At 39.9% G+C, this 25232-nt stretch overlaps 1 protein-coding gene across 6 annotated transcripts in view; it reads left to right on the top strand.

Moving 5' to 3' along the window:
- The window catches only part of Dennd1a (DENN domain containing 1A), a 473824-nt gene that overhangs the window by 155229 nt on the left and 293363 nt on the right, over positions 1-25232 (top strand). For 5 of the 6 annotated variants that reach the window (XM_021192483.1, XM_021192480.2, XM_029536942.1 and 2 more), the window contains one exon: positions 1028-1147. In XM_021192483.1, the coding sequence (XP_021048142.1) occupies positions 1028-1147 (120 nt within the window). Of the gene's footprint in view, positions 1-1027; positions 1148-10299; positions 10407-25232 lie in introns of those variants that run through there. The other variant, XM_029536945.1, reaches the window with a different exon arrangement.

Raw genomic sequence — 25232 nt, 5'->3', positions numbered from 1 at the left:
ATGAATTTGCAAATCACCCTTTCTAACTCAGTGAAGAATTGGGTTGGAAAAAAAAATGTGTATTTTGAAGTATTTGTAGCCTAAAAGACTTTTAGATTATTCTGGTTGTTAGTATTCTTTTAAATTATTTACTAGATATTTTCTGCTTTACATTGTTTTTATATGTAGTTGGCTTATTTTATACTGATACAAGAATTTTTGCCTTTTTAATAGCTTAAAACATTGCTTTAATTTGTTAACTTGCTTAACATTTTGGTACTCTTGCCCTCTAAGATAATATTTTCCTCAAAGTTCAGAAAGTGTCAAAGGTTCAAGGGCACATAGCCTTGTTCCCTTTTCTTTCCAGTGTTTATGATGGCTCTTCCTATAACTCACTGGGCCTGACTCAGTTCCCGAGCTACTCTTGAGTATTTTTTTTTTTCTGAAAAAAAGGGGACATTGCTGAAACTCTAAACTTATCTTAGGGATAAATGAAATGATACATTAAATATTTGACTGAAGCTGGTGCATAGTAGACACTGTAATGCCTCTGATATTGTGAGCTGGTACTGTGGCCACTGGAGTCATAGCAAGACTTAAAAAAACAGCGTTTTGCCACTCACCAAATTGTATCTGAGGCAGCACTTGTCCCAGGTCTCTTCCTCTATAAATGAGGTGGATAGAATGCCTCTTTTAACATTGATTGCTGATTCACCTAGGTACCTGGGGTCCGAATTCTATCAGGCACATTGGAAAGGAGTGATGATTATGATTTTTGGAGTACACTAGAGCAGCTTCCTTTCTCTCCTTATATTCTTCCCTCTCCTTTCCTCTTTCCTTTTCCTCCATCCCCTTCTGTCCTTGCTTCCCCTCTCCCTTTCCTTTCCCTCCACTTTCTTGTCTGCTCCCTTGAAGTGTGTAAATTTTTACCTCATTTACAAAGTTCCACAAAGGAAATATAACAGGTTCAATGACTTGTGGTGATTAGATACTTTATCTGGAAACTTAGCACACATTCATCTCTCCCTTTGTTCTGTCTTCTCTACAGCCTCACAGTTAGCCAAGTTGGCCAGAACTTCACATTTGTGCTCACTGACATTGACAGCAAACAGAGATTCGGGTTCTGCCGCTTATCTTCAGGAGCCAAGAGCTGCTTCTGTATCTTAAGGTAAGGGAGAAGTGCCGTAGCCATTGGCTGGTTCTTTGAAACCGTTGTCAGCTTTTGCTTAGTCCTTCTGTAATTAAGTTTTCCAGCTGTTGTTTTGGTGTCCTATCTGTTCCCCACAAGTCACTGGACTTGGGGAGAAGGACTTTGTGGTGTTGCTCTTGCACTTGAGGCCCTGCAGATAATTGTATTTATTTATTTGCATTGCATCCCTTGGGTGGGAAAGACCCATTGCTCCTTAGTGGTATGCAGAAACTGGAGAGTTGTCAGGGCTTCAGTCCCTCCTACTGTTATCTGGAGCTGTCAGAAATTAGTCTGTTAGGCTTCCCTGTGGACATTTTGTGTATGTAAGATTATTAATAAAGTATGTGTCTAGCTCAGGACAGCCTGCAGACGCTGATTGTGTGCTCCTTGGAGTAGCATACTTGCCCTCTTTGGGTCAGTGTCTGAATAACTTCCCAACCTGGCTACCTCTGTAGAAGTTCCAGAAAAGTGCAGAAGTGTGAGAAAACATCTTCAGACCTTCTGAAATCCCCTTGAACACCAGAGCCACACTTGTTTAATGCTCTGTTTCCTCTTGCCAGAGGGGTAAGGCATTCTGGGGTAGGAGGATGTATGGAAATCCGATTTTGGAACTGCTAGCTCTGTGGGCTCCTGCTGGGCGCCTCCTGAGGGGGAGGTAAAGGCATCCCACGCACTCTCTTCTCTCCATCTGCCTCTCTTAAGTAGGTGTTGCAGGGCCTGTCTCTCCCCCCCCTTCCCCCCCCCCCCCCCCCCCTCCTCCTTCTTCTTCTTCTTCTTCTTCTTCCTTTTCTTTTTCTTTTTTTTTTACTATTTTCCTTATTCTCATTTCAAATGCTATCCCGAAAGATTCCCATACCCCTCCCCCCCCCCCCGTTTCCCCCCCCCCCCCCCCCCCCCCACTTGGCCCCGGCCTTGCCCTGTGCTAGGTCATATGGAGTTTGGGAGACCAAGGAGCCTCTATTCCCACTGTTGGCCGATTAGGTCATCTTCTGNCCCCCCCCCCCCCCGTTTTGGAGCAGCAAGTATGGGCATCAGAGAGGCATCCATGACAAAACCCTGGCCTCATGCTTGGGCCCAGCCAGAGGTAAAAGGCCAGGCTCTCTGTGGATTCTAGAAGGAGCATTTCTCTGCTGTAATAGTCTGCACTTTGTTCACTTTCTCACTGAGTAAAGGACCCTCCCAACATAACTCACTCCTCAAAGCCACACACCAAACTAGGACAAAGGGGCCCAATTTATGAAGTTTCTTTGCTCCTGTCAGCCTGGTCCACAACTCTACATTTCTCTACAAAGATCTCAGTGTTTTTCTTCCTAGCTAGTGAAGTCAACTTCTTAGCATTTCTGGTTTGGGCACCAGAGTCCTCAGGATAGGTGGGGCTGGCTGCTTTGGGGCAAGGACAGTGTATAGCTGTTCTTGATTAGCCAGATATTTCTCACTACCTAGCAAGGAGCTAGATTTGGATAATAATGGTTATTTACTTCTGACTTGGTGTTATGAGATACTATGGGGGAGGGGGAGGGGTACCTTTGGAGGGCCCATGTCAAGGTATGCCGCTGAATAATTACGCAATGCAACAGACCTGTTGTGAAAGAGGTTTACTGGGGAAAGGGAGAAGAGTGAAGGCCTAGGAAAGTGATAGAAACAGATAAGTGGACATGTAGACAAGCAGAGGGGAGCAGAGCCATGAGAGCAGAGAGAGGGGACAAGAAGAGGAGGTAGGGGGCACCTGCAGAAAACCGATAGAAGGAACATTAGGGAGAGAGAGAGATTACTTTGCTGAGTGGTGGGCAGGTCTAGCACATGCCTGTTGCACCTGGCAGTGACAGGGGATAACATAAGCAGTTGCCAGGTCCCTGTGGGCAGGCCAGTGGGATCACCTGTATGCTAACATGGGGTGCAACTTTTTATTTATTTATATTTTAAATTTTTATTTAGAGGACATTTTTCTCTTCCATTTCTGGCTGTTGTATTTCAGCCATGGCCAAGATACTGCATATTTACATTGTGCATTTGGAGGAGTGAACATTTAGACCTGGTTTCTGAGTTTGTTAGAAATGATTATTCTGGGGTGGTTGTAGTTGATCCCTGACAGAGGCAAATGGATCTGTGAGTTTGAAACCAGCCTGGTATACATAGTGAGCTCTAGGCCAGCCAAGGCTAGAAAGTGAGACCTTGTAGCAAAACAAAACAAAAACAAACAAAAGGAAAAGATTATTCCTCAGATTTGAGGAAATAAGTTTTTTTCTTTTCTTTGGCACTAGTGTGTGTGTGTGTGTGTGTGTGTGTTAGTGTGTGTGTGTGTGTGTGTATGGGCGCGCGCATGCGCGTGCCCTCACTCACTTCCACTCAGGATATTTGAGGTGGGAAGACTTACTTTAAATCTGGACCATACCTTCTGCTGGAAGCCTAGATAAAGCACACAGAAGAAGGAAGCTCTCTTTTTACAGCTTGATCAAGTTCATTCCTTTATTGGCCTCCACTTCTTCAGGATTCTGCATTATACTGAGGACCAGCTGAGACATCCAGCCCTGTAGACTGAACAACTACTGGATTCTTAGACCTTCTGCTGGTAGACAGCCATTGTTGGGCTTATTCTCTGGACTACTTCCTTTAAGTCACTCTACTAAATCCCCTTTATCTATATATTCACCCTGACTAATACAGATTGTGGTACCAGCATCAGAAGTGTAAGGTTCAATTTTTTAATTATCTGGAACATATTTTCCAATTTGTCAACACCTACAGTTATTGAAGCCCCAGTTACTGAAACCTCTCCTGGGAGCCCAGAGAGTACTGAAAGCCCATGCTGTAAACTGTTTTACAAACTTCAGGATCCAAATACATTTGAGTGTCCTGATTCACCAAATGTGAGAGGCAATGGATTTGGTGACTGTGTATATAAAACTTTAGACAATTTATGGAAAAATCAGGAAAATGATGATGCTGGTCATTTGCTCCTACCATCTTTGTATAAGTAGACATAGGAAAAGAATGAGCGCCATGATAAAGTTAACCAACTTCAGAATACAGTGAAGAACAACAGTCAACTCCGTGATAAAATTGACTGGTTCCAGATGCACATAAATAGTCTAACGGTTTCTAGGTGTGCCCTGGAAGATAATCTCTCCAGCAACCATAGAGCTCAAGTTTTGGAAAATTATTATGATTGGCTGAATTACAGTGAAAATCAAGCCCAGCCTTGTACAGTGTGGGCAGTCAAAGTAAGGACATTAATTGGTAAAGAATGGAGTTCTATAATTTGGGATGGAGGTATGTGGAAGGACCCTATTGAATCTGAGAATTTTGACCTCTCATTATCTCTCTCATCTGAGGAAGTACTACTCTCCACCCATAGCAGAAAATGCACTCCTACCCCTACCCCCTGAAATACTGTTGTTTATACCCTTGACTGAGGACATTAATCCTTCATTGTCTGCTAAGCCAGCAGTGACTTTCACAGAAGAAAATGCCAGGCAAGACAATACTTATATCCCTCAGGGACCACCTCTACAGCAACAACCAGACTTAAGGCTAAGCAGGCTCCTTAGAGGGAAGGTAGAAAGTGTAGTCCATGAGAAGGTGTGCTACATTCCTGAAGAGCTTAATGAGTCTGCCATTCAAGTAGAAGTCTGGAGAATATGTGTGGAATTTGATTTTAAGGATATGGGATAATGGTGAAAGGAATATAAAAACTGGATTAGGCTGAGTTTATTGATATGGAACCACTGAGTAGAGACTTTAGGTTTAATATGGAAGCTTACACAATTTTTTAAAAGTGCTGAAAGTCTGTTTGAATGGCTGGCTGAAGCATTTGTCAAAAGATGGCCTCTGAAAAGTAGTTAGAGATGCCTGATGTCCCTTGGTTAGTAGCGATGAAGGGATTCCAAGGCTCAGAAAAATTGTAATGGTGGAGAGGGTATACTGTGTAAAACCTAATCCTGCACAATGGGAAGGCCCAAAAGACATGCCCTTGACTAATCCTATAAGACACAAAATGATGAGAGGGGCACCAGCACATTGAAGAGTTTTGTCGTCCTCCTTTCCCTGTGTCAGACCTTAGTGTTGGAGGTGCTGTTGCTCAACTAGATGAATAAAATGCACTGAGTTTAATTGGGACCCAAAGTAGCAGGGGCCAGGTGTCAAGCACTGAATCACTAAAGGCAAGGTGATCATAGTCATTGCAGTGGATAGCATAGACAAAGCAATGTCCATAATGGCCTGGTCAGTAATGATCAGCCAACACAAAATGAATTTTATGGTGGCATGACTTCTGTGGACATTTGGTACTAGCTAATCAATCATGGTATTTCTCCCTTTGAAGCATGAAATAGATAAGTGTATTTCATTTTTGTTTGATTTATATAAGTGGAAACATTCTCACACATATGAAAAAAAAAATGGCTCCATTGGATCGTGACAAAAGGGAATCTTGGCCCATGAACCCATTTCCAAAACCCCTAAGGAAGGACCTTGATTAAACACCTTAGAGTTTTACTGTTAGCCTTTCTACAGACCTTCCCTAGAGGGTCCTACTTGAGTAGATTCACTTCTTTCCTGGTACATGGTGTAGAGCTATTGATCTAGATCCTTGAGCTAAAATCAAGGTCCTTCTTACTTCAGGAGTTCAGTGGTCTGGGATATGTAGAGATTTTCCTTCTAAGGAAAAGGGTAAGTCCTTGCCTCTTTTCCTCGTGCCACCAAGAAAGAAGCACAGTGTTTAGTGGGCCTATTTGGATTCTGGAGACAGCACATTCCTCACTTGAGTGTGTTACTTTGGCCCATATATACCAAATGATTCAGAAAGCTTCTAGCTCTGTGTTGGGCTTGCAACAAGAGAAGGCTCCTCAACAGATCCAGGTTGCTGTGCAGACTGCTCTATCACTTGGACCATGTGATCCAGCAGACCTGGTGGAACTTGAGGTATCAGTGGCAGATAGAGATGCTGTTTGGAGCCTTTGGCATGTTCCTATAGGTGAATCACAGACAAGACCTTTGGGATTTTGAAGCAAGGCTCTACCATCATCTGCAGACAACTATTCTCCCTTTGAGGGACATCTTTTGGTCTACTACTGGGCCTTAGCAGAAGCTGAATGTTTGACAATAGGCCACCAAGTTACCATGTAACCTGAACTGCCCACCATAGCTGGGTGTTATCTGACTCACCAAGTCATAAAGTAGGACCTGCATAGTAGCACTTCATTAATCAAATGGAAGCGTTACATGAGAGATTGGGATGGGGTAGGTCCTGAATGCACAAGCAAGTTACATGAAGATGTTGCCCAAAATGTCTATGGTTTCTACTCCCATTAAAATGGTATCTGCTGCCAAGCATGTACCTGTAGCCTCATGGGATGTGAACTATGATCAGTGAACTATGTGAACTATGACTGAGGAATAAAAGACTAGGGTCTGATTTACTGATGGATCTGTACCTTATGCAGGCAGCACCCAGAAATGGACAGCTGCATCATTATAACCCCTTTCTGGGACATCCCTGAGAGATGAAGGGAAATCTTCAGAGTGTCAGAACTTAAGGCAGTACACATAGTCATACATTTTGTTTGGAAGGAGAAATGGCCAGAGGTTCAATTGTTCACTGATTCCCGAGCTGTGGTTAGGGACTTGTAAAGAACATGTTTAGAAAATTGGTGAGAAAAATATCTATGGAAGAGGTGTGTCAATAGATCTCTCCAAATGGGCAAAGGATGTTAAGACATTTGTGTCCCATGTAAATGTTCATCAAAAGTATCAGCTGAGGAAGGGTTCAGCAACCAAGTATAGGATAGTCCGTTCTATAGACAGTAAGCCTCTTTGCCCATCCATTCCTGTCATTGCCCAATAGGCTCATGAATAGAATGGTCATGGTGGCAGAGATGAAGGTTATTTATGGGCTTGACAACATGGACTACCACTTACCAAGGCTGCTGCTGAGTGCCAGATCTCCCAACAGCACAGACCACCACTGAACCCCAGATATGGGGCACCATTCCCTGGGGTGACCAGCTAACAACCTGGTGGCAGATTAACTACATTGGACTATTTCCTCCCTAGAAAGAACATCACTTTGTCCTTACTGGAGTAATACTTGTTCTTGTTATATATTTGCCTTTCCTGAACATAATATGTCTGCCAAAACCACCTCATCAGTGGACTTACAGAATGCCTTATCCACTGTTGTGGTAACAAACAGTATTGCTTCTGAGCAAAGGACTCACTTCACAACCAGAGAAGTGCAGCGGTGGACTCACAATCATGGAGTCTACTGGTCTTAATTAACTATGTTCCCCATCATCCTGAAGCAGCTGGCATGATAGAAAGATGGAATCAGCTTTTAAAAGTACATTTACAGCACGAATTAGGTGGCAGCAGACTGAAGGGCTTGGGGAAGGTTCTCCAAAAGTCTTTGAATAAGCAATCTAGCATATGATATGGTTTCTCTCATAACCATAATCCATAGGTCCAGGAATTAGGGTTTGGGAAAGGCAGTAGTACTTCTAGGAAATGTTTGCCTTCTATTGCTGTGACCTTTTAAGTTCTGGTGGCCTAGAAGTTTTGGTTCTGGAGGAGGGAGTAGTGCTCTCACCAAGAGACACTACAGATGGCCTATCAAACTGTAGGTAAATTTTGCTTCTTAGGATTACTTCTTTGGCTGCTCTCCCAGTCTTACTTATACTTCAGGTACCTGTGAGCCATTGCATCTCCTTACCTTCACAAGTCTCTCATCTTCTCAGAGTAGTCTTCCCTGGTCAGAGGTCATTGTTACTTCCTCTGGACACACCTTTCAGTCTTTACCTAACTCAGTCGTCGGTTTATAATCCTTGATATCCCTTTTTCTTTTTCCAGTTGTATAGCCAACTCTTCATAGGTAAAGACTATGTCTTAATCAACTGTGTATCTCCAACCTGTAGAGTAATACTTGACTGAGATACTGTTTATCTGCCATTCAGAAAAGAGAGGTGCATCTAGAAAAAAATAAGAGGGTAATAAAGACTTGAAATGAAAGGATGGGTCTAATTATTTAATAGAATAAAAGCAAAATATTTGCTGGTACAAGTGAAGTTCCTATTACTAAAGTCATTTTATACTAATTACAACTTAAAGCAGGTAAGTGCTCCTTTGAGACTTCCAGAGATTAATTTTTGAATGTAGATAGCCTTTAGAAAATACACTTTACTAGATTTACTTTTAGTTTTTTGCTTCCCTTACTAGAATGTACCCAGGAAGGATGACAATTTCTATTGCTTGATATATATATATATATATATATATATATCCTGAGCTTATTAAAAAAAAAACTTGAAATATTCAGTAGACTTTGAAAGAAATGTAATTTTCCTGGAGTGTGAACAAGTCTCATTAATGCCCAGTTACTGTACCATCAAAATTATATCCTGCCATGTTTAATAGTTCTTACCACAAAAGAATAGATGATAGATAATACGAAATTTCTGGGGGTTTGGTTTGGTTTGGTTTGGTTTTGGTTTGTTTTCAGGACACCGTTTCTCTGTGTAGACCTGGAACTCACTCTGTAGAACAGGCTAACTGCCCTCGAACTCAGAGATTTTGCCCAGTGCTAGGATTAAAGGCATGCATCAGCACCACCCACTGTTAATACTAAATTTCAAATGTCAACTTTGAGAACTGTTATGAGTCAGTCTGTTGTCCTTCATTATGAGTTCATAAAAGTTATTGTAATGTTTTTAGATTGTGCCATTTGGGTATGCTACATTACACATACAGATCTCAGAAATCTTTTGAAGTTATTAAACAGAATGACCTGAAACTGCAATTAGTCATGGCCCCAAATTTCCCAAGTGCCACATCCTTTATTAATGCTAGAACTGTAACAAAATGTGCTATTTCTAACCAAGTTCTGCTTTGTGACCTACAGAAAGAATGCAAGAGCTCTAAGTCATGAAGTTGTTTAGAGCTGAGGAGAGAGATGTCATATAAGCATTCCATTTCTTTAGCCTTCATGAAAAGGACCTTATAGACAGTTTTCTTAATTATACTTATAAATCTTATTTAAGCTTTTTTGAGAAAATTCAACTAATTGTCCTTATCCCCAAATAAAACTGACTGAAACTTCGTATAAATTTTGGGTAGAAATAAATCTTTTTTAAAAAATTAAAGATGTGTGTGTGTGTGTGTGTGTTGTGATGTGTGATTCCATATGCAGGTAACCAAAGAGGGATGGGATGTCAGATCTACTGGAGTTGCAAGTGGGTTTGAGCTGGCCAGTAGGTGCTGAGGAACTGAACCCCTGTGCCTCTGCAAGAGCAGCAAGTGCTCTTAGTGAGAGCCACTTCTTCAGCCCCAGAAACAACCCTTTGTATCAAGGGATCATCTCAAATAGTTTTAGTTTAGATCTTTATTCAGGGAAGTATCTGAGAATGGATTCGTATCTGGCAGGAACTATCCATAATACTTGGTCTTTGCTCTTTCTTTATGTCAAACTGCTCAGAGGTCTGTCTACAAGGTCCCATTTGAAAACCTCACATTTGCCCAATATTTTGATATTATAAAATGAAAGCAGTAAGTACTTCTCAGCATTTACCAAATCCTAAAGTGATTATGCCTTCAAGTACAATTATGCTAACTGTGAGATTCCAAATTTTTCTCCCATTTCAGTTCTGTATTTCTTTCTACCTAAGGGAAAGGATTATGTTGAAATATATTATTTAATGTGTGTGTGTGTGTGTGTGTGTGTGTGTGTGTGTGTGTGTGTGTGTTTATGTAGAGTGCTTTTGGATCACAAATTAGACAATGCTCATTTGTAAGTGTTGCTAATGGGATTTGGTTAATCCCAGGGAGTAGATAGGAGAAAAGCTTCTTACCAGTGAGAAGTGGCATGTAAGGCCCTGAAAAAAAAAAAGTGTGTATCTAGAAGAAAGAACTAAGCTCATCAGTTCATAACTGAAAAATCTGACTGGAAATGCTGGTAGAACATCACTAAGATTTGAAGCCTCTTCTGTATCCCAGCTTTTAGACTTGGTGCTTTGTAGTACAATCGGATTGTGGGTTGAGGTGGGCATTTCAACTATTGCTGTTTGTTCAAGGTAATTCTGAATATGATGCTGCATGCCACTTTGGGAATAATACCTTGATTTCCACAGGACTTCTCATCACTGCTCCTGAGTCCCCATTGGAGTCAGGTTGTCATCTCTGTGCATGGACTTATGAACCTGAGTACTGCTTTGTGGAATCTGCTTCCATCAACAGTCATTCTACCTAAATGGTAGGATCGGTCATGGGCTCCATACTCTTTGGTATTGGTCTCAGGTTTTGTTTTTGAATTTTAACCATAAACCATGGAAAACTCAGTTTGCACAGAGAGAAACTCTAGAGGTAACATGGAGTCTGACTTTCAGCTTTGGTTCTGTCTTCTATCTGTTTGAGTGTTCTTTAAACAGGTATAGTCAAGGAAAAGGATGAAGGGGGACCATTGCCTTAGGCAGGTACAGTGGCAGACATTCTTTTGGGTTCTGTGAGAGATGTTTCAGTTTAAAACAAGTGTTTGGAGCTGGGGAAGAAATCTGTGGAGACAGCTCCCAGATTTTTACCTTGAAAGCAGGTGCTGCTGGAATATCTAGAAGCAGATGGAATCTCCAGTTTAAGCTATTTATGGTTGTCTTGCCCGAGGGTACCCTACTATATAAAATGTATAGCCTGATGTTTTAGGGTAGTTTGAGAATCAAAGCTGAGAGACCTCAGCTTTTCTGCCTAGTGCCCTAAAGGAAATCTTAGAAACCTAGATGTTTCAGTCTGTTCAACAGAGGGCTTTTTTTTTCCTCCTGTCCTTTAGTGTTTCTTTCTCCAGCTGTGTGACTTCTTCTGTCATTCTTTCCTTAAAAATAAAATGCACACCATGCTGTTGTTTTCTGAATGATCATTTAGGAGAAAGGAGCCCTGTTGGCATGACAGGTTAATAATTTCACTGGCTGTGAGGCCTGGAACATAGTTTTTATCCGTGTGCAATCCCTGGGATTGCCTGCAGTTGCTCTTGTTTCTACACCAGGGCCCTTCTTGGGCCCTCAGGATTTTTAAACAATTCACAGTGATGGGTTCTGAGCAGATCACCACTTTGTTGAACATATGACTTCCTTATTTTAATTAATAAGACAATGAAATGGTTGAGAATGGTATGCATTTCCTCTATATAGATGCCTACACACTTAGAACATAATCCCTAGGGAGTCACAACTCACCAGCAGTAACAAGCTGTACAGTTTAAAAAGAAAATCACCTTTGAAGAGAAGAAAGAAAAGTAAATAAAAAGCAGCCTTCTTTCCCAGTGACCTGCTATTGAAGCAGGAGTCTGTATGGTGGGAAAGACAGATGTGCCTTCTGATGTGGGAGCAGCAGTAGCTGGCATTGGCAGCCAGCCTTAGGCCATCTCTTCCTCCTGCCCCAGCCTTCTCTCAGGTGACTAAAGCCCAGAGTGGTGAGGAATTGGAACTTCAAGTCTTTTGCTAGCAAAAGTGTTTATTTCTGAGATGGAACACGCTGTAAAGAAATGAGAAACTGTTACTTCTTTGCTCTTTTTGTGTTTCCTTGGTGCGGCCAAAGTCTACAAGGAAGCAAGGAGCAGCTGAACTCCAAGGGGCAGCTTTATTTCTTCTCTGCCTTATTTTGCTTTTGGCTGGACAAGAGGTAGAAGTGGCTTAATCTATGCAGTACACATAAAATCACCCTTTGTGACCAAGCTGCACTCTTAAGGGCAAGGCATTCTTGCAAATGCAGAGCAGGTCTAGATTTAGATTGTCTGTTTGAACCCTTAGTGATTAGTTTGAGAAGCAATAAGGAAGTCTGGTGTCTCCTGGAGGGTGAAAATGTTAGACCTCTCTTCCAGTGTACATTGCACTGTCTGAAGTTTGAAAATTTCATAGTTCTAACATTCAACTGTGAGCTATTTATTTTTAAGAGATTTTATTATTTTTGTTTTTAGGAAAAACCTATTCAACTATTTTTCAAGTTAGCATAAAACTATTAGCTAATCTTGAAAATGAGGAACAGTTTGTAGCTTTTGAAAACAATGAATATAAAACTACAGCACATTTTAGATAAATAAAGTAGGAAATAACCAGCTTAATTTACTTTCCAGGATTTTACTCTTTTTAGAGCAAGTTGTGCTTTACAGTATGGAGAATAATGTAGCATATGACCATTCTAATTGTACCCTGGTCCATATTACATTAGGAAAGACAACATATTTTCTTAAGATCTTATTAAAAACTCTAGAAATTTAAAATATTGAAGAGAAAACAATATCCTATATTAATGTTCTCAGTGGAAATTAAATAGGGTTTTCTTTCCATAGGACTTGAAACTATCAACAATCTCAGGCCAAAGGAAGGATGTTGTCCTTTAACTTAGTTCCTAAGTGTTGGACTACCAGAGAGTGACATCTAACCCTTTATTATAACATCAAGCAATATTAATTGCAGAATTAATCCAGGGTGGCATCATTTATGGTTTCTAATCTATTCTATTTTAGATGCCTTTGAAGTAAAGTGGGTGGAGCTGTATAGTAGGGTTATTGTCCTATTGTTCATTTATTCCATCTGTTATTTTAAATATATGTTTATATATATGTGTGTGTATATATATATATATATGTATATGTGTGTATATACACACACACATATGTATATGCCCAAAATATATAAAAAAATGTTTAGTTCTAAAGTACTTAATTTTTAAAAAAAATTTTAAAGTTAGGAAAAAAAAAATCCTTGGTTGCCTGGCACTGACAGTGGGCTAAACTCTATAGGAAAGAAAACAAACTACAACAACATGGACAAATCTCAAAAGTGAGGGGAGAGTGATGGAGACAGTTCAGGAAGTAAGAACACTTTCTGTGCAAGCCTGAGATGTGAGTTCAATCCCCAGAACTCTCATAATAACTAGGATGGCAGTGGTATATGTCTGTGCATGTGTGCATGTGTGTGTGTGTGTGTGTGTGTGTGTGTGTGTGTGTGCATGGGAAGGGTCTTAACAAGGCAATCATTGGTTCCTCACACCACCACTTACTGCAATAGTGACTAACAGGATAGAGCAGTTGTATTCTTTTTGTCACATCATAAATGAGATGTGTATGGGCTTATGTGCCATCAAGTGCCCATGAGCCTGATAACAGCAGCCTGAAAAGGACACTTGATGGCACCTAACTTTGTTGGTCAATATATACAATAGTCCAATGTTCCCATATAAACAAAAATATTCAGTTAAAACCTTTAAGTTTCTTCCCACTTTTGGGAATATATTCTAGGAAAACTTAGAAATAGATTTACAAGCAAGACTTGGATTGTGCTCTGACTGTATGTCATAGTTTTTATGTCATTTGTATTATACATAATTTATCAATATTTTTGTGAGGGTATATAGCATAGTGTATAGAATGAAAATTTTAATTTACACGCATAGAATTATAGAATTAGATAGTTAAATTAGATACCATGAACCATTATATTTGTTGTAGATGATTCTTTGATGACTTGGAAAACATTTAGGGTGTAGTTGCTGTATAAAAAAGAGGAAGCAAGAGCCAGATTTTTATATATGATATGATCTCTATTTTATAAAGCAGTATATAAGAAAAATGGCTTGGATCATTGAGCATTAACCATGAGTGGGCTGAAGTGATGGCTCAGTGTTTATGAGCACTTGCTGCTCTTGCAGAGAACCTGGGTTTGGTTCTGAGCATAAACATGGAAGCTTACAACTATCTGTAACTCTAGTTTTAAGGGCTCCCATGCCATCTTCAGACCTCTGCATGCACTACATGTACATGGTGCACTTAAATATATGTAAACAGAACACCTACATACATAAAATAAAAATAATTAAGTATTAACAGTGGGCGTAGTTAGGTAATTTCTTGAGCATTTGAAAAAAATTTTTCTTTGGGTTTCTTTAAGAAAATAGCTGTTCTGGGAGTTTCCATTTGTTCATCTTGATCTAAGCACTCATTTTACCATAGTTTACAAATTTTTAATTTAGAAAAATTACGTTTTTAATGCATGTCACCATTCTAAGTTCAGAATGACAGGGGAGGGAAACAGCACAGTGATACACGGTGCTGTGTCCCCTTAAGTCCGTAGAAGAGATTTTACCTTGGGGATCCACTTAGCTTTACATTTTCCACCTTGCTAGCTCTAAGACCATGAGCAAGTCACATCACTTCCCAAGCCTCAGTTTTGTATTTCCCACGATGGTGTGGAAGATTATAACTTTTATTTATGGACACATGTCATACACATTATATGGTATATCTTTGGTGCTCAATCTCATGTGGTCTTATAAGATTTAAAGCTGCTATCATTATAAAATGTGGTGTTGTTGCAAAGCATCTTTTGCCAGGGGTGGTGGTGAGGGTGTTGCTCACAAATTGCAGTAAAATCTCATATTGATCTCAAGAAGCATTTGGTTTCAGAAATGTTCAAAGTTCATCTGCATTGTGGAATCATTCCGCAGTCACAGTGGCAGTGTTCAGCATCTGCTCTTTTCATTGTCATCATTCTTTACCTCACCTGACTGACCTTTTAATTTTCTTAGAAGTTTGTGTCTTGTTTGTGTAAAATGACGAAGGGCCTGTTCCCAATACGTGCCTCAAACCTGCTTTTTATGGCCTCAGGATCTCTGTCAATAACCCGCTTTATGTTTTCAAAAACTGAGCCCCTGGGGAGCTGTCTGCACTGTTCAGTGTGATCCAGCTGAATTCCTTCCCTTCCCCACTCAAACCCTTTGATTTGCCAGGTTTTTGTTCATCCACCCTAAGGATGGTCTGAGATTACAAGTATGGCCTCTCTTGTGGTGAGAAGTGAGAATTGTTTTTAATTGAGCAGAAACATGTGGAAGGATCAGGAATATCTCAAGGGATTACAGAAAAATTTCAAATTTGTACTATGTACACAGCTTGTGTTTAGAACAGGGTCTGCTGGGAATAAATGTTAGTTAGTGTGGCCTGTGACCTTAAAAACTGTTGACATGGACTTCAGCCAGAAACTAGCCACAGACCTCCTTTGTTAAACTCATTCACAGCCCCTTGAAAATTCTAGTCAGTGGAAGTTGCCAGCTCCAATCTAAGCACAGCCTCTTTTTTTTTTTTTTCCCATGCTTTGGAAACAGAGGATGCCCCTTAACCAGCAAGCCTTCTTTAATAGGGCTACATGGCCTAAACGCAATTGGAATTGACAACTTCCTGGCTTGGGTTTGCCAACTGGCAGTGCTGGAAGGCTGAGGGGACAACAGCGTTGGGGCGCTGTGCACTTGTGTTTATGTGTGTGCAGAGGAGACTGAACTCCAGGGCAGGGTGATAGCCGTTCACTCCAGAAGCAATGCTGTGGCCCTAATTGAACGTGTCTTTCAAGTGTTCTGGCTGGGACCGACACATCGGAGTTATCTTGAGATATTAATTTCTTGTTGAAGACAAGAAAGAAGGGGGAGGGCAGGAGGCAGCCTTTTCTTCTCTCATGGATGATCTCATCTTGTCAATGCTGGAGCAAATCCTCTGGTGTTGGGTTGCTCCCGAATGCAGTGAGAACTGAAAGGAGATAATCATTTTGGGGTCATCCCCATATCCCATTCACAGTGCAGCTCTACGTGACAAAGTTGAGCTTCCCTCAAGCTAAAGGGGCAACCAGATGTTTTTCCATTTTCTTCCCTTACTGAGGAAACTGGTGAGCGAAATAGGTTAAGCAATTTCTTCTGTCAAAGGGACAAAAATAGGCCTTTCATACAGAGGAGACAAAAAACAAATACTTCCTCTGGTTCTTCTCTGTGATTCAGAAGATTATATTGTCTTCAGCTGGTAGTTGATTTCAGTAGTGTTGAGATGCTGATAGTGAACCAGGAGGCTGTTGTAGCTATCTGTTGTCATCTTTAGGTATCTAGGTATAAAGATGGTTGATACTTCTTTTTCTTATTAGTGTGTAAAAGTTTGGTTGTTGGAGTAGAATATTTGTTCACATTATGGTGTTGAAATTGTTATTATTTTTTAACAATTCTGCAACAGACTTATCACTTCAAAAAGCTGCTGAGGTTTGGCATGATTTCAGCCAGGCATGTGTGATGAGAAAATAGGGATGTCACATGGGCCTAGGAATATGGAAACTTTGTAAGGAAGACATGAGAGGATTTTCTAGGAGGGCACAAAAATTTACTTGCAAGAGAGAGAACCTGGAAAAGTACAAGCCCCCAAGTTAGGTACTTTCAAAATGAGGATATTTTGCTAAGATAACTTATTTTCATGTCAGTATTTACCTACTCATACACACATGCACAGATAAATTGTGTATGTGGAATTTCTCCTCCTCTACCTTAAAACACATTTTTCATAGAAGGTAGCTGACACTACTGTGTTTAATTACCTGACAGTCTAAATAGAGAGAATTATCAAATTATCATACTGTAATTCATAAACACAAATATTATGAGCCAGTTAAAACTAAGTTCTGATTTATTAGCTATCTATCACATCTAACCTCTTGACTTGTCTAATCCTCATTTTCCCATAGCTGTAAAATAAAGATATTGAGACCTACTTTGTAAAGTCATTCACATATATGTAATATGTAATGATGTTATATAATAACGGTTTAGGGGTTAGCAGTTTCTTTTTCTAGTAACAAACTTAATAATTTTATATGCTTTTCTCCTGCTCTTCCATCAAAAGAAATCATAAGAAAAGGTCTGATGCAATTGCTTCCTCTACAACTCCTGGCCTTCAGGCAAAGCAGTTATTTTGTAGGCTAGTTGACAGGGATGGGAAGCAGCTTGGTGATGTTGTTGAATCCTTGTTTTGTTTTTCCTTTGTATGTGCTGGGAGTAAATTAGATTGTCAGTAAAATCATTAAATGGCTAGGTTGTTCAGAAAGCCTGGTTTTCTTCTTTCCTCTCTCTTCTGACAGTGAGAGGAGCAGAGCCTCAGAGCATTAGCAGGCAGAGATCATTGCAGACATCTCAGTTCTGTGCTGAGGTCCCCTTTGCCCAGACTTCACTGTGTGTGCTCATGCTCTTACACAAACATAGGTCTTGTTTTTTTAAGAATTTATTGTAAAATTCTCACATAGGGGAGCTGCTGAATGATTCTGTTGGGTTTTATGGCCTCTGCATTTTGGTATGTTGGTTTCACCCTTGGTGTTTTGTGTGAAAAGCAAATTCTCTGAAGCCTGTTTTCTGTCGTAACACAGGATTAAGAATGTGTTCTGGATTAGGTGGAAGAGGGTGAAGAACTCTGGTATGGACAAGAGGGAAGATTATTTGTTAGATTTTATATTATTGAAGCATTCTCCACTAAGATTTTTCAGGGTGAGGACATGCCATCTCTTTCTAAAGATTTCTCTTCTAATGCTACTTCATTTTCTAAACTTTCATTAATAGCTCTCTGCAGCTGAAGCAAATATATGAGATCTTTCCTGTGCTTTCCTCCAGCTGGGATTGTCTTTCATACATCAAAATCAGATACAAGCCTATTGGTAAAAGATAGTGTGAGGTCATCATCTCAGAAGAGTAGAACCGAAAGCCTGAAACAACTTTCAGCTACAGGTCCTATCAAATCTGGCCTGAGATTTTTTTTTTCTATGAGTGACCACATTTCTTTCTCAGTTTGTCCCTCCCAGGTGCTTTCAAATCTGCTTTCTCTCTTAGTTTTATTTATATCCAGTTAGGAAAGATAATGCTTAAACGTTAAGTTTTAATAAGAAAACCCAGAATCCTGACAATTAGGACAAAAGCTAGGGCCTTGTTACTTGCTTCTCTTACCCTTTCCCATAGTGCTTGCTCAGTATCGACAAGGTAATTATTTGAAACTGAGGTTAGTTCTGAAAATATGATGGAGTTCTTTTCCTAACTACTGAAGAAAAACAATGTTGACATCAGAGGAAAGTTGGGTTGTGTTCTTAAAAACACTCTGGATCCTGGTGAAGACTGCATATTATGTTCTGGCTAAAACCTCAGTTGGCTGTTTAGAACATGCATGTATACAAAGGTACACATGAGCATGCTATAGGAAAGCTTTGTACCATCATTTCAGTAAGCACCCCAGAGAGTCCACAGTAAGTCTTGCAGTAGTATTTACTTTTCTTACTTTGGTCAGTTTCAAGCTCTGTGTTAGTATTTTCTAGCCAAAGGTGAAAGTTGTCCCCAGATAAATATTGGAATGGTCTGCCAGCCAAATCCCAGGCAACCCAGTGAATTACTCTCTTTGATAGTAGAAAGGTTTCGTTCAAGTTGCTCTGAATGGCATTTGACTATAAAACAATAGCCTTAACAAAAGTTGCTGGTGTTTTTCAAATGGTTTCTTACCAGTGACCAAAGTTCCTTTGGCACTTAAAGATATGAGACTTATTCCATTAATGCACTGAGTGAGGATTTTGGAGCATTGCAGTGCTACTGACTGGTGAAAGGGGGAAGAGTAAAAAGCACATGGATGTGTTGAAAAAAATGCCTGAAATAAAAAAAAGAAAAACAACAAAACAAATAAAGAACATCGCTACATGCATGCACTCATACAGACACACACGTGCCCACACATACCCAGAAGCTGTTGATTCAGCAGTTTTTCATTCTTTACGGCTCTAGGGACAGGTTTTAATTTTTTTTTTTTTTTTTTTTTTTTTGGAATTCTCATGTGCTATGTTGAACAGAAAGATGGTGTTTGATGTAATCTGGCCCAGATGTCAGCAGTGTGCAGACTTGTGATGATTATTTATCTTCAGGTTTTTACTTTGTAAGAGGAAAATCTATAAACAATTGTGCAAGGTTTTGAGTTATATTTCTTGACTGGTTTTGCTATTTTGAATCTGTACTGAACAAATGTACATTAATTTATGTACGTACTAAATTTAACTTGATTTTGTCTATTAATCTTAAAGTTCTCTTACCAAATTCTGGTTATGAGTCCCCTAGTGGCTGTTAATATGGTCAGGGTTTTGCATTCTGGATATTGTTTCTCTTGTTTCAATTTCTTATTCTTCTGGGAAGTTTTCTCAGCTGAACATGTTGAACTAGTAGGCTCTTAAATGGTTTTTGACAGGATTTTTTCATATAACTTTCTCAGAAGGGTATTTGCATTTGCTGGTACCAGTGGATCAGAATGCAAGTGACAGAGAGTGAATAGCGTGTCTCACCTTTGCTCCTCACTCCTTCTGAGGCATGGGTTGCTGTGAGAGGCAGGTATGTTCAGGAGTATTGTTTTCAAAATGTTTCATAAAGTGAGATTTACTCGTGATTCATGCTCATCCACTGTCTGCCTCCTTTGAAGTGCTGCTGATGGCTGCAAAATCCTTTGGGAAGAATGGGTTTTGAAATGTTCTTCTGCGGGTAGAATAATTGAGTGAGACCTTCTGTTGTTATATAATACTATTTTAAAGATCAAGGGATGCACATGAAAATCTTTGATTCTGTTATGTCCATACCCACTTCCCCAAACTCAACTTGGATTTTTTTTTTTTTTAAGAAAAAATAATTTGAACTATCCAGTTACATAGTTAGTTATCTTTTAAGGACCAGGTTCAACTCAAGGTCAAATTAAGAGACAAAATCTAAAAGCATTTTTTATAATAGATGTTAAAAATAGTTCTAATCTAGCACAAAAATAATTGTAACTCAGGAAGGGTTACTATACTCCATTAGCTAACCAAATGAAATAATAAAACTTTTCTCTAAAACTATTTGAGTTGATATCCTGTGATTGACTTTAAGGTTGCTGAGTTCATGGCATTGATGAACAGTAAAGGCAGGGGCCATTGGCATCAAAGTGTTTTGCAGGAAAGATTTGGGGCTTGAAGACTTGGTCTAAGTCCTATGTGCTCTGCTAATCAAATGATACTAAGTGTGGTGCCTGACTTGATCAACTACAAGAGTATACATGGCCTGAAACTTGTAAAACATTCAAATCAAAGCCATCTTTTGAAGGTCCAGTGAGCTTATCAGGTCCTTATTGTCATAATTCATGTTTCTTGAATATTTCCTTTCTTATTTCCATGAGTACATTTGTAATGGATGATAAGGAAGCTAGAATAGGTTTTGTGCTGTCTTCCTAATGCACAACCATACCTTCAATTTAAATTGCTTTTGATTGTTAGCATTTTGTGACCTCATTTGTTTTTCAACATAGATAAGGCCCCTGTTATCTTCTCTTTCCTCTTAGCTATCTCTCCGGTCTTCAGAGCACTCAGGATTTTTCCTTGCATCATTATAGAATATTGTAACCTGGCCTCCTGAGCTAGCAGGGCTACTAGGTCAGCAGTGGAGATTCCAGTCTCATCTCACTCAGCCTAGTGAGCTATGTGACTTCAGGGGTACACTGAGTTTCCTCCCTCTGTAAGTTCCAAGTCGTCCACACTTGTGACTCAGCTCTCAAACACTCCAGAAAAGCTTTTCAAATTATTGGTGCCTTTTGCATCATTAAATGGCCTCATTAAATGAACTGCTATTAGTGGAGAAAGTTCAATCTCATGGAAGTAGCTAGTTCCATGATTTTGGTTTTATTAAAGGTTTTATTAAACCATCTTCTGATGATTTGGAAGTCTTGGTTGATAATAAAAACTTTGAAAATAAGATGTGGCCTCTGGAAGAATTATTTAAAATATATATTATAAATGACCATAATAGAAAAGGGGATACTTTGATTTTTTACCAGATAGTTAATATTGGAAAGGTCACCAGCCTTTTAAGTGAATGCCATTTGTTCCTTGTGAGGGGTCAAGTCCCATCTCCTCTTTTCCTAGCTACCACTGCATAAGCACATCCTCACTTTCCTGGACTTTTGTTTCCAATCTTTTAAAAAAAAATTGAGGACAGTAATGTATCCTGCAAGCAGTCCATCCTAACACAGGTTTTGTAATCTAGTAAGACAAATAAAATAAAAGTAATACTTTTTCCATGCTTTATTCCCAAGGCTCTTTTGGAGTGTTGTAGTATCAGGTACTGAGGTAGAACTTTTCATGATGGAAGCTAGTGGTGTTTAGAAGAGTGCTTCTGTGCATTTGTGCACATTCCTCCCTTCAATAGCTCTTCCAGGGACATATAGCTTTGTTTTATAGAAGGGAAAGGAAGGGTGGGCATGGAAGCAAACACTTATTGCTCTAGCCCTTAGGAATCAGAGACGGAAGAATCACAACTTCTAGACCATTGTTATCTACATAGAGAACCTGTCTCATAAAACCCAGCAAAACAATTAGCAGGAGGGTCTATCACAGAATAGGCATTACTTATTTGTCAGTACTTGAAGTTAGCTCTGACTCTAGAATTCATATTTTCCTCCCATATATACTTCTCCATCTGTGTGCTGGCAGGTGTTGAGTATGAAAGTGTAGACTCCAAGAAGTCAGTGACATATGGAACAATGGAACATCGACTTTTTCCACATTTACCTGGCACAGGATCTGAAAACAGGCACACAAGTTTCAATTAGCTATAATGTTGACCCTTGATAAGGAAATGTAGATGAAAAAAATATATATGTATATATATTTTCAGTGTTTGTGGATTGAATGAGACAGGGTCTTGTCATATAGCCTAGGTTGGCATCAAACTTGAAATCCTCCTGCCCCAGCCTTCTAACAGGCCCATATCACCATGCCTGTTTTTAAATTTCCTTCCTTCCTTCCTTCCTTCCTTCCTTCCTTCCTTCCTTCCTTCCTTCCTTCCTTCCTTCCTTCTGTTTATATACATTATTTGTACAGTGCTGGTCACTGAGTCCAGTTTCTCATGAATTCTAGGCTAGTGTTTCACTACCATGTCCCAACTCTCCCCTCAATTTATATTTTACAAAGGGAGGTGGTTCCCTCTGTAAAATATCGGTGACTTCTCTTGATTTCAGAACATCATATTATAGCCTTTAAATGGTTCTGAAATTTAATCGGATGCAATATCCTACATTTCTATAACTTAAAAATTAATGATAGCTCATATTTATTGAAAGCTTAGTGTTTGTCCAGTGCTTACCACACATTCTGTAGTTGGATCTGCATACTAACTATATGAGGGGGCTCTGCTATGCCCATTATACAGAAAAAGAAACCAAGGCTCAGAGAGTTATGGGACAGTGAAACTTAACTATAGTGAGGGTTTTGTTTTTTGGTTTTTGGTTTCTTTTTTTACCTCCCAGAGCACAGTTTTTAATTACATACTGTAAAACTTTACTTTTTCTAATGTCCACGTATAGTTTTGACAAATTCATATAGTCTTGTATCTGTTACCAAAACAACTCTTCCCCTATGCCCCTATGCTACTCTTTGTAGTCAGACTCATCCACCCTGAATCCTTGATGACAACAGATTGTCATAGATCGGATAGTTTTGCATTTTCTGAAATGCCATTACAATTGTGCATATGTGCTTCCTTTGTGGAATCAGCTTATTGCATATAGCAAAGTCCATTTGAGGCTTGTCCATGTTTTTATTATGCATAGGATTGACGTATGTGATGAGTAGGTATTTGGATGCAGCACTCTAACTCAGTGCACCTATTGATCATGGAAGGGTATCAAAGCTGCTTTTGGTTTCTGTGGTTCTGAATAAAGTCACTTTAAACATCTGGGTGCAGATTTTCATGTGAACATGTTTTTGTTTCTCTTGAGTAAATGCCTAGGAGTGTGTGCAATGTGGGCTGTGTGCTAAGGATGTGTTTAGGTGTGTGAGAGGCTGCCTTGTGGTTTTCCAGTGGCTGTGTTCTTTTGGACTTAGATTTGCAACAGCAATGTAGGTTCTAGCTGTCCTGAATCTTCCCCAGAATTTTATATCATCCCCAGTTTGTTATGTTATCATCCCACCTATTCTCTATAAGCAGCAGCAGCATTTGCTGCGATTATATAGGGCTTATTTGCCCTCTGTATATCTTTGGCAAAATGGCTGGTTAGAGGTTGTTTGGGTTTTGTTGTTTACTTCTTGTTTATTTTTTTTAAATCATTAAAACTTGCTTTGTAGCTGGGCGTGGTGGCACACGCCTTTAATCCCAGCACTTGGGAGGCAGAGGCAGGCGGATTTCTGAGTTAGAGGCCAGCCTGGTCTACAGAGTGAGTTTTAGGTCAGCCAGGGCTATACAGAGAAACCCTGTCTCGGGGAAAACCAAACCAAAACAAAACAAAACAAAAAAACAAATCTTGCTTTGTGTCTTTATTGTTGAATTTAAAGAGTTCTTTATTTATGATAGAAATATTTTGTCAGAGGTATGATTTAAAAAATAGTTTCTTCTGGGTTTTGGACAGTCTTCATCAATTGAGAGCATTAGATGGATGCAACATATAAATCTTCTTAAAAATTTTGATTCATTTTCTAATTTTGAGTACATGTTATATACTAGAGAAATTGGCATCAGAAAGTGACCTGTTGTTGTGAGGTCTGTGACCACAGTGTTTGTTGGAGGGATGTACAACTCTTTGGACCTTGGGACTAAAAAAGCAGTTGATTGATGTAAGCAGAGCTTAAAGAGAGCCATCCTAGCAGAAGCCTGAAGCACAGCAGTGCTGAGACCAATGCATATGCACTCAAGAGACCAAACTCAGGAGGCTGCAGAGGAGAATAGCCATTCCTGTGATGTTTTAGGAAAGAATCTGGCTGCTTTTTGTCCTTGTCCTAAGAACTTGCTTGAACTAAGTTTAAAATGGGCTAATTTCTTGGGTGGAGAAGATTTCAAAGCAATGCAATATTGAATCTGTAGCATGATTATTACTAATAACACTTATGCAGGTCCACATGAAAAAGAAGTGGGACAGAAAGAAATATAGTTTATAGGGGGAAAAAAGATGTTTAGGTAGCTTAATGTTAGAGTCAAGAATGTCCTGGAAAAGAGGGTGTATTTGTTAGGGAAATTGTGCCATTAAGATAATGCCTGCTCTGTGTTAGAACAATAAAACGGGTGCAAAGAGGGCAAGACCCCATCCAGCTAAGCTTCTGACTTGTGAAAGAGCCTAGGAGTTTTCTGCTGTTAGAAATAAACTGAATTTAAAAATTAAAATGCTGCTTATGTCAAAGGAGACAGGGCCCATCCCAGGTGACGACCAAACTTTGCAGTGTCATCCACATGGTCCTGCCTTTAGATGCAACAATAAAGGGGTCATGGATTCTTCCTTCATAGTTTTAAAAAGTCATTGAAATTAGGGAGAGTGTGGCAACAGAGTTCATGTGGGAAGACCCTGAGAGGGTTACAGGCCTTGAAAGCCCATGGTGTAAAGCTATGAAAGGAAAACCTGGGTTGCAGTGGAGACCCCAAGATATTGGAGATGCCAGAGATGTGTGGTATCTGCTGTGGAGAGACCTGTAAACAGGGAGTGGAACCAGCCGAGAGAGAGAGAGAGAGAGAGAGAGAGAGAGAGAGAGAGAGAGAGAGAGAGAGAGCGAGCGAGCGAGCCTACAAAGGATATTGACCTCTTGGATTTGAAATTTATCTTTCTGGGTTTTGGTTTTTGGTTTAATTTAGTGTTTCCCTACGTGACCCATCCTCTTGTTTAGAATGGTAATGTATATTTTATGCTGTTATATGGTGAATACATATAATTTATTTTCTGACTTTATAAGGTCTACAATTAAGAAATTGCCTTGAGAGCTGAGGGGGTTTGCAGCCCCATGGGGGGAGCAACAAGGTCAACCAGCCAGACCCCCTGGAGCTCCTGGGGACTGGACCACCAACCTAAGGATACACATGGAGGGAGCCAGGTGGCAGAGGATGGCCTTGTTGGACATCGGTGGGAGGAGAGGCCCTTGGGCCTGAGGGTGCTCAATGCCCCAGTGTAGGGGAATGCCATGGCAGGGAGACAGGAGTGTGTGTAGGGGGGCAATCTCATAGAGGCAGGGGGTGGGGGAATGGGATACAGGGTTTCTGAAGGGGAGACCTGGAAAGGAGAAAACATTCAAAATGTAAATAAAGAAAATATCCAAGAAAGAAGGAAAGGAACGGAAAGGAAGGAAGGAAGAAGGAAAAGAATACAAAGAACACACACTCAAAAGAAATTGCCTTTAGGGTCAGAAGAGACTTTGGACTTTTAAACAGTGTTGAGACTGTTGAAGATTATGGGGACTTTAAAAGTTGAACTAAGGGCATTTTGCATTATGATATAGCC

Source organism: Mus pahari, chromosome 3 (genome assembly GCF_900095145.1).
Source record: "Mus pahari chromosome 3, PAHARI_EIJ_v1.1, whole genome shotgun sequence".
Classification (NCBI taxonomy): Eukaryota; Metazoa; Chordata; class Mammalia; order Rodentia; family Muridae; genus Mus; species Mus pahari.
The sequence above is the reverse complement of the archived record's forward strand: the minus strand, read 5'-3'. Positions and strand labels throughout refer to the sequence as shown.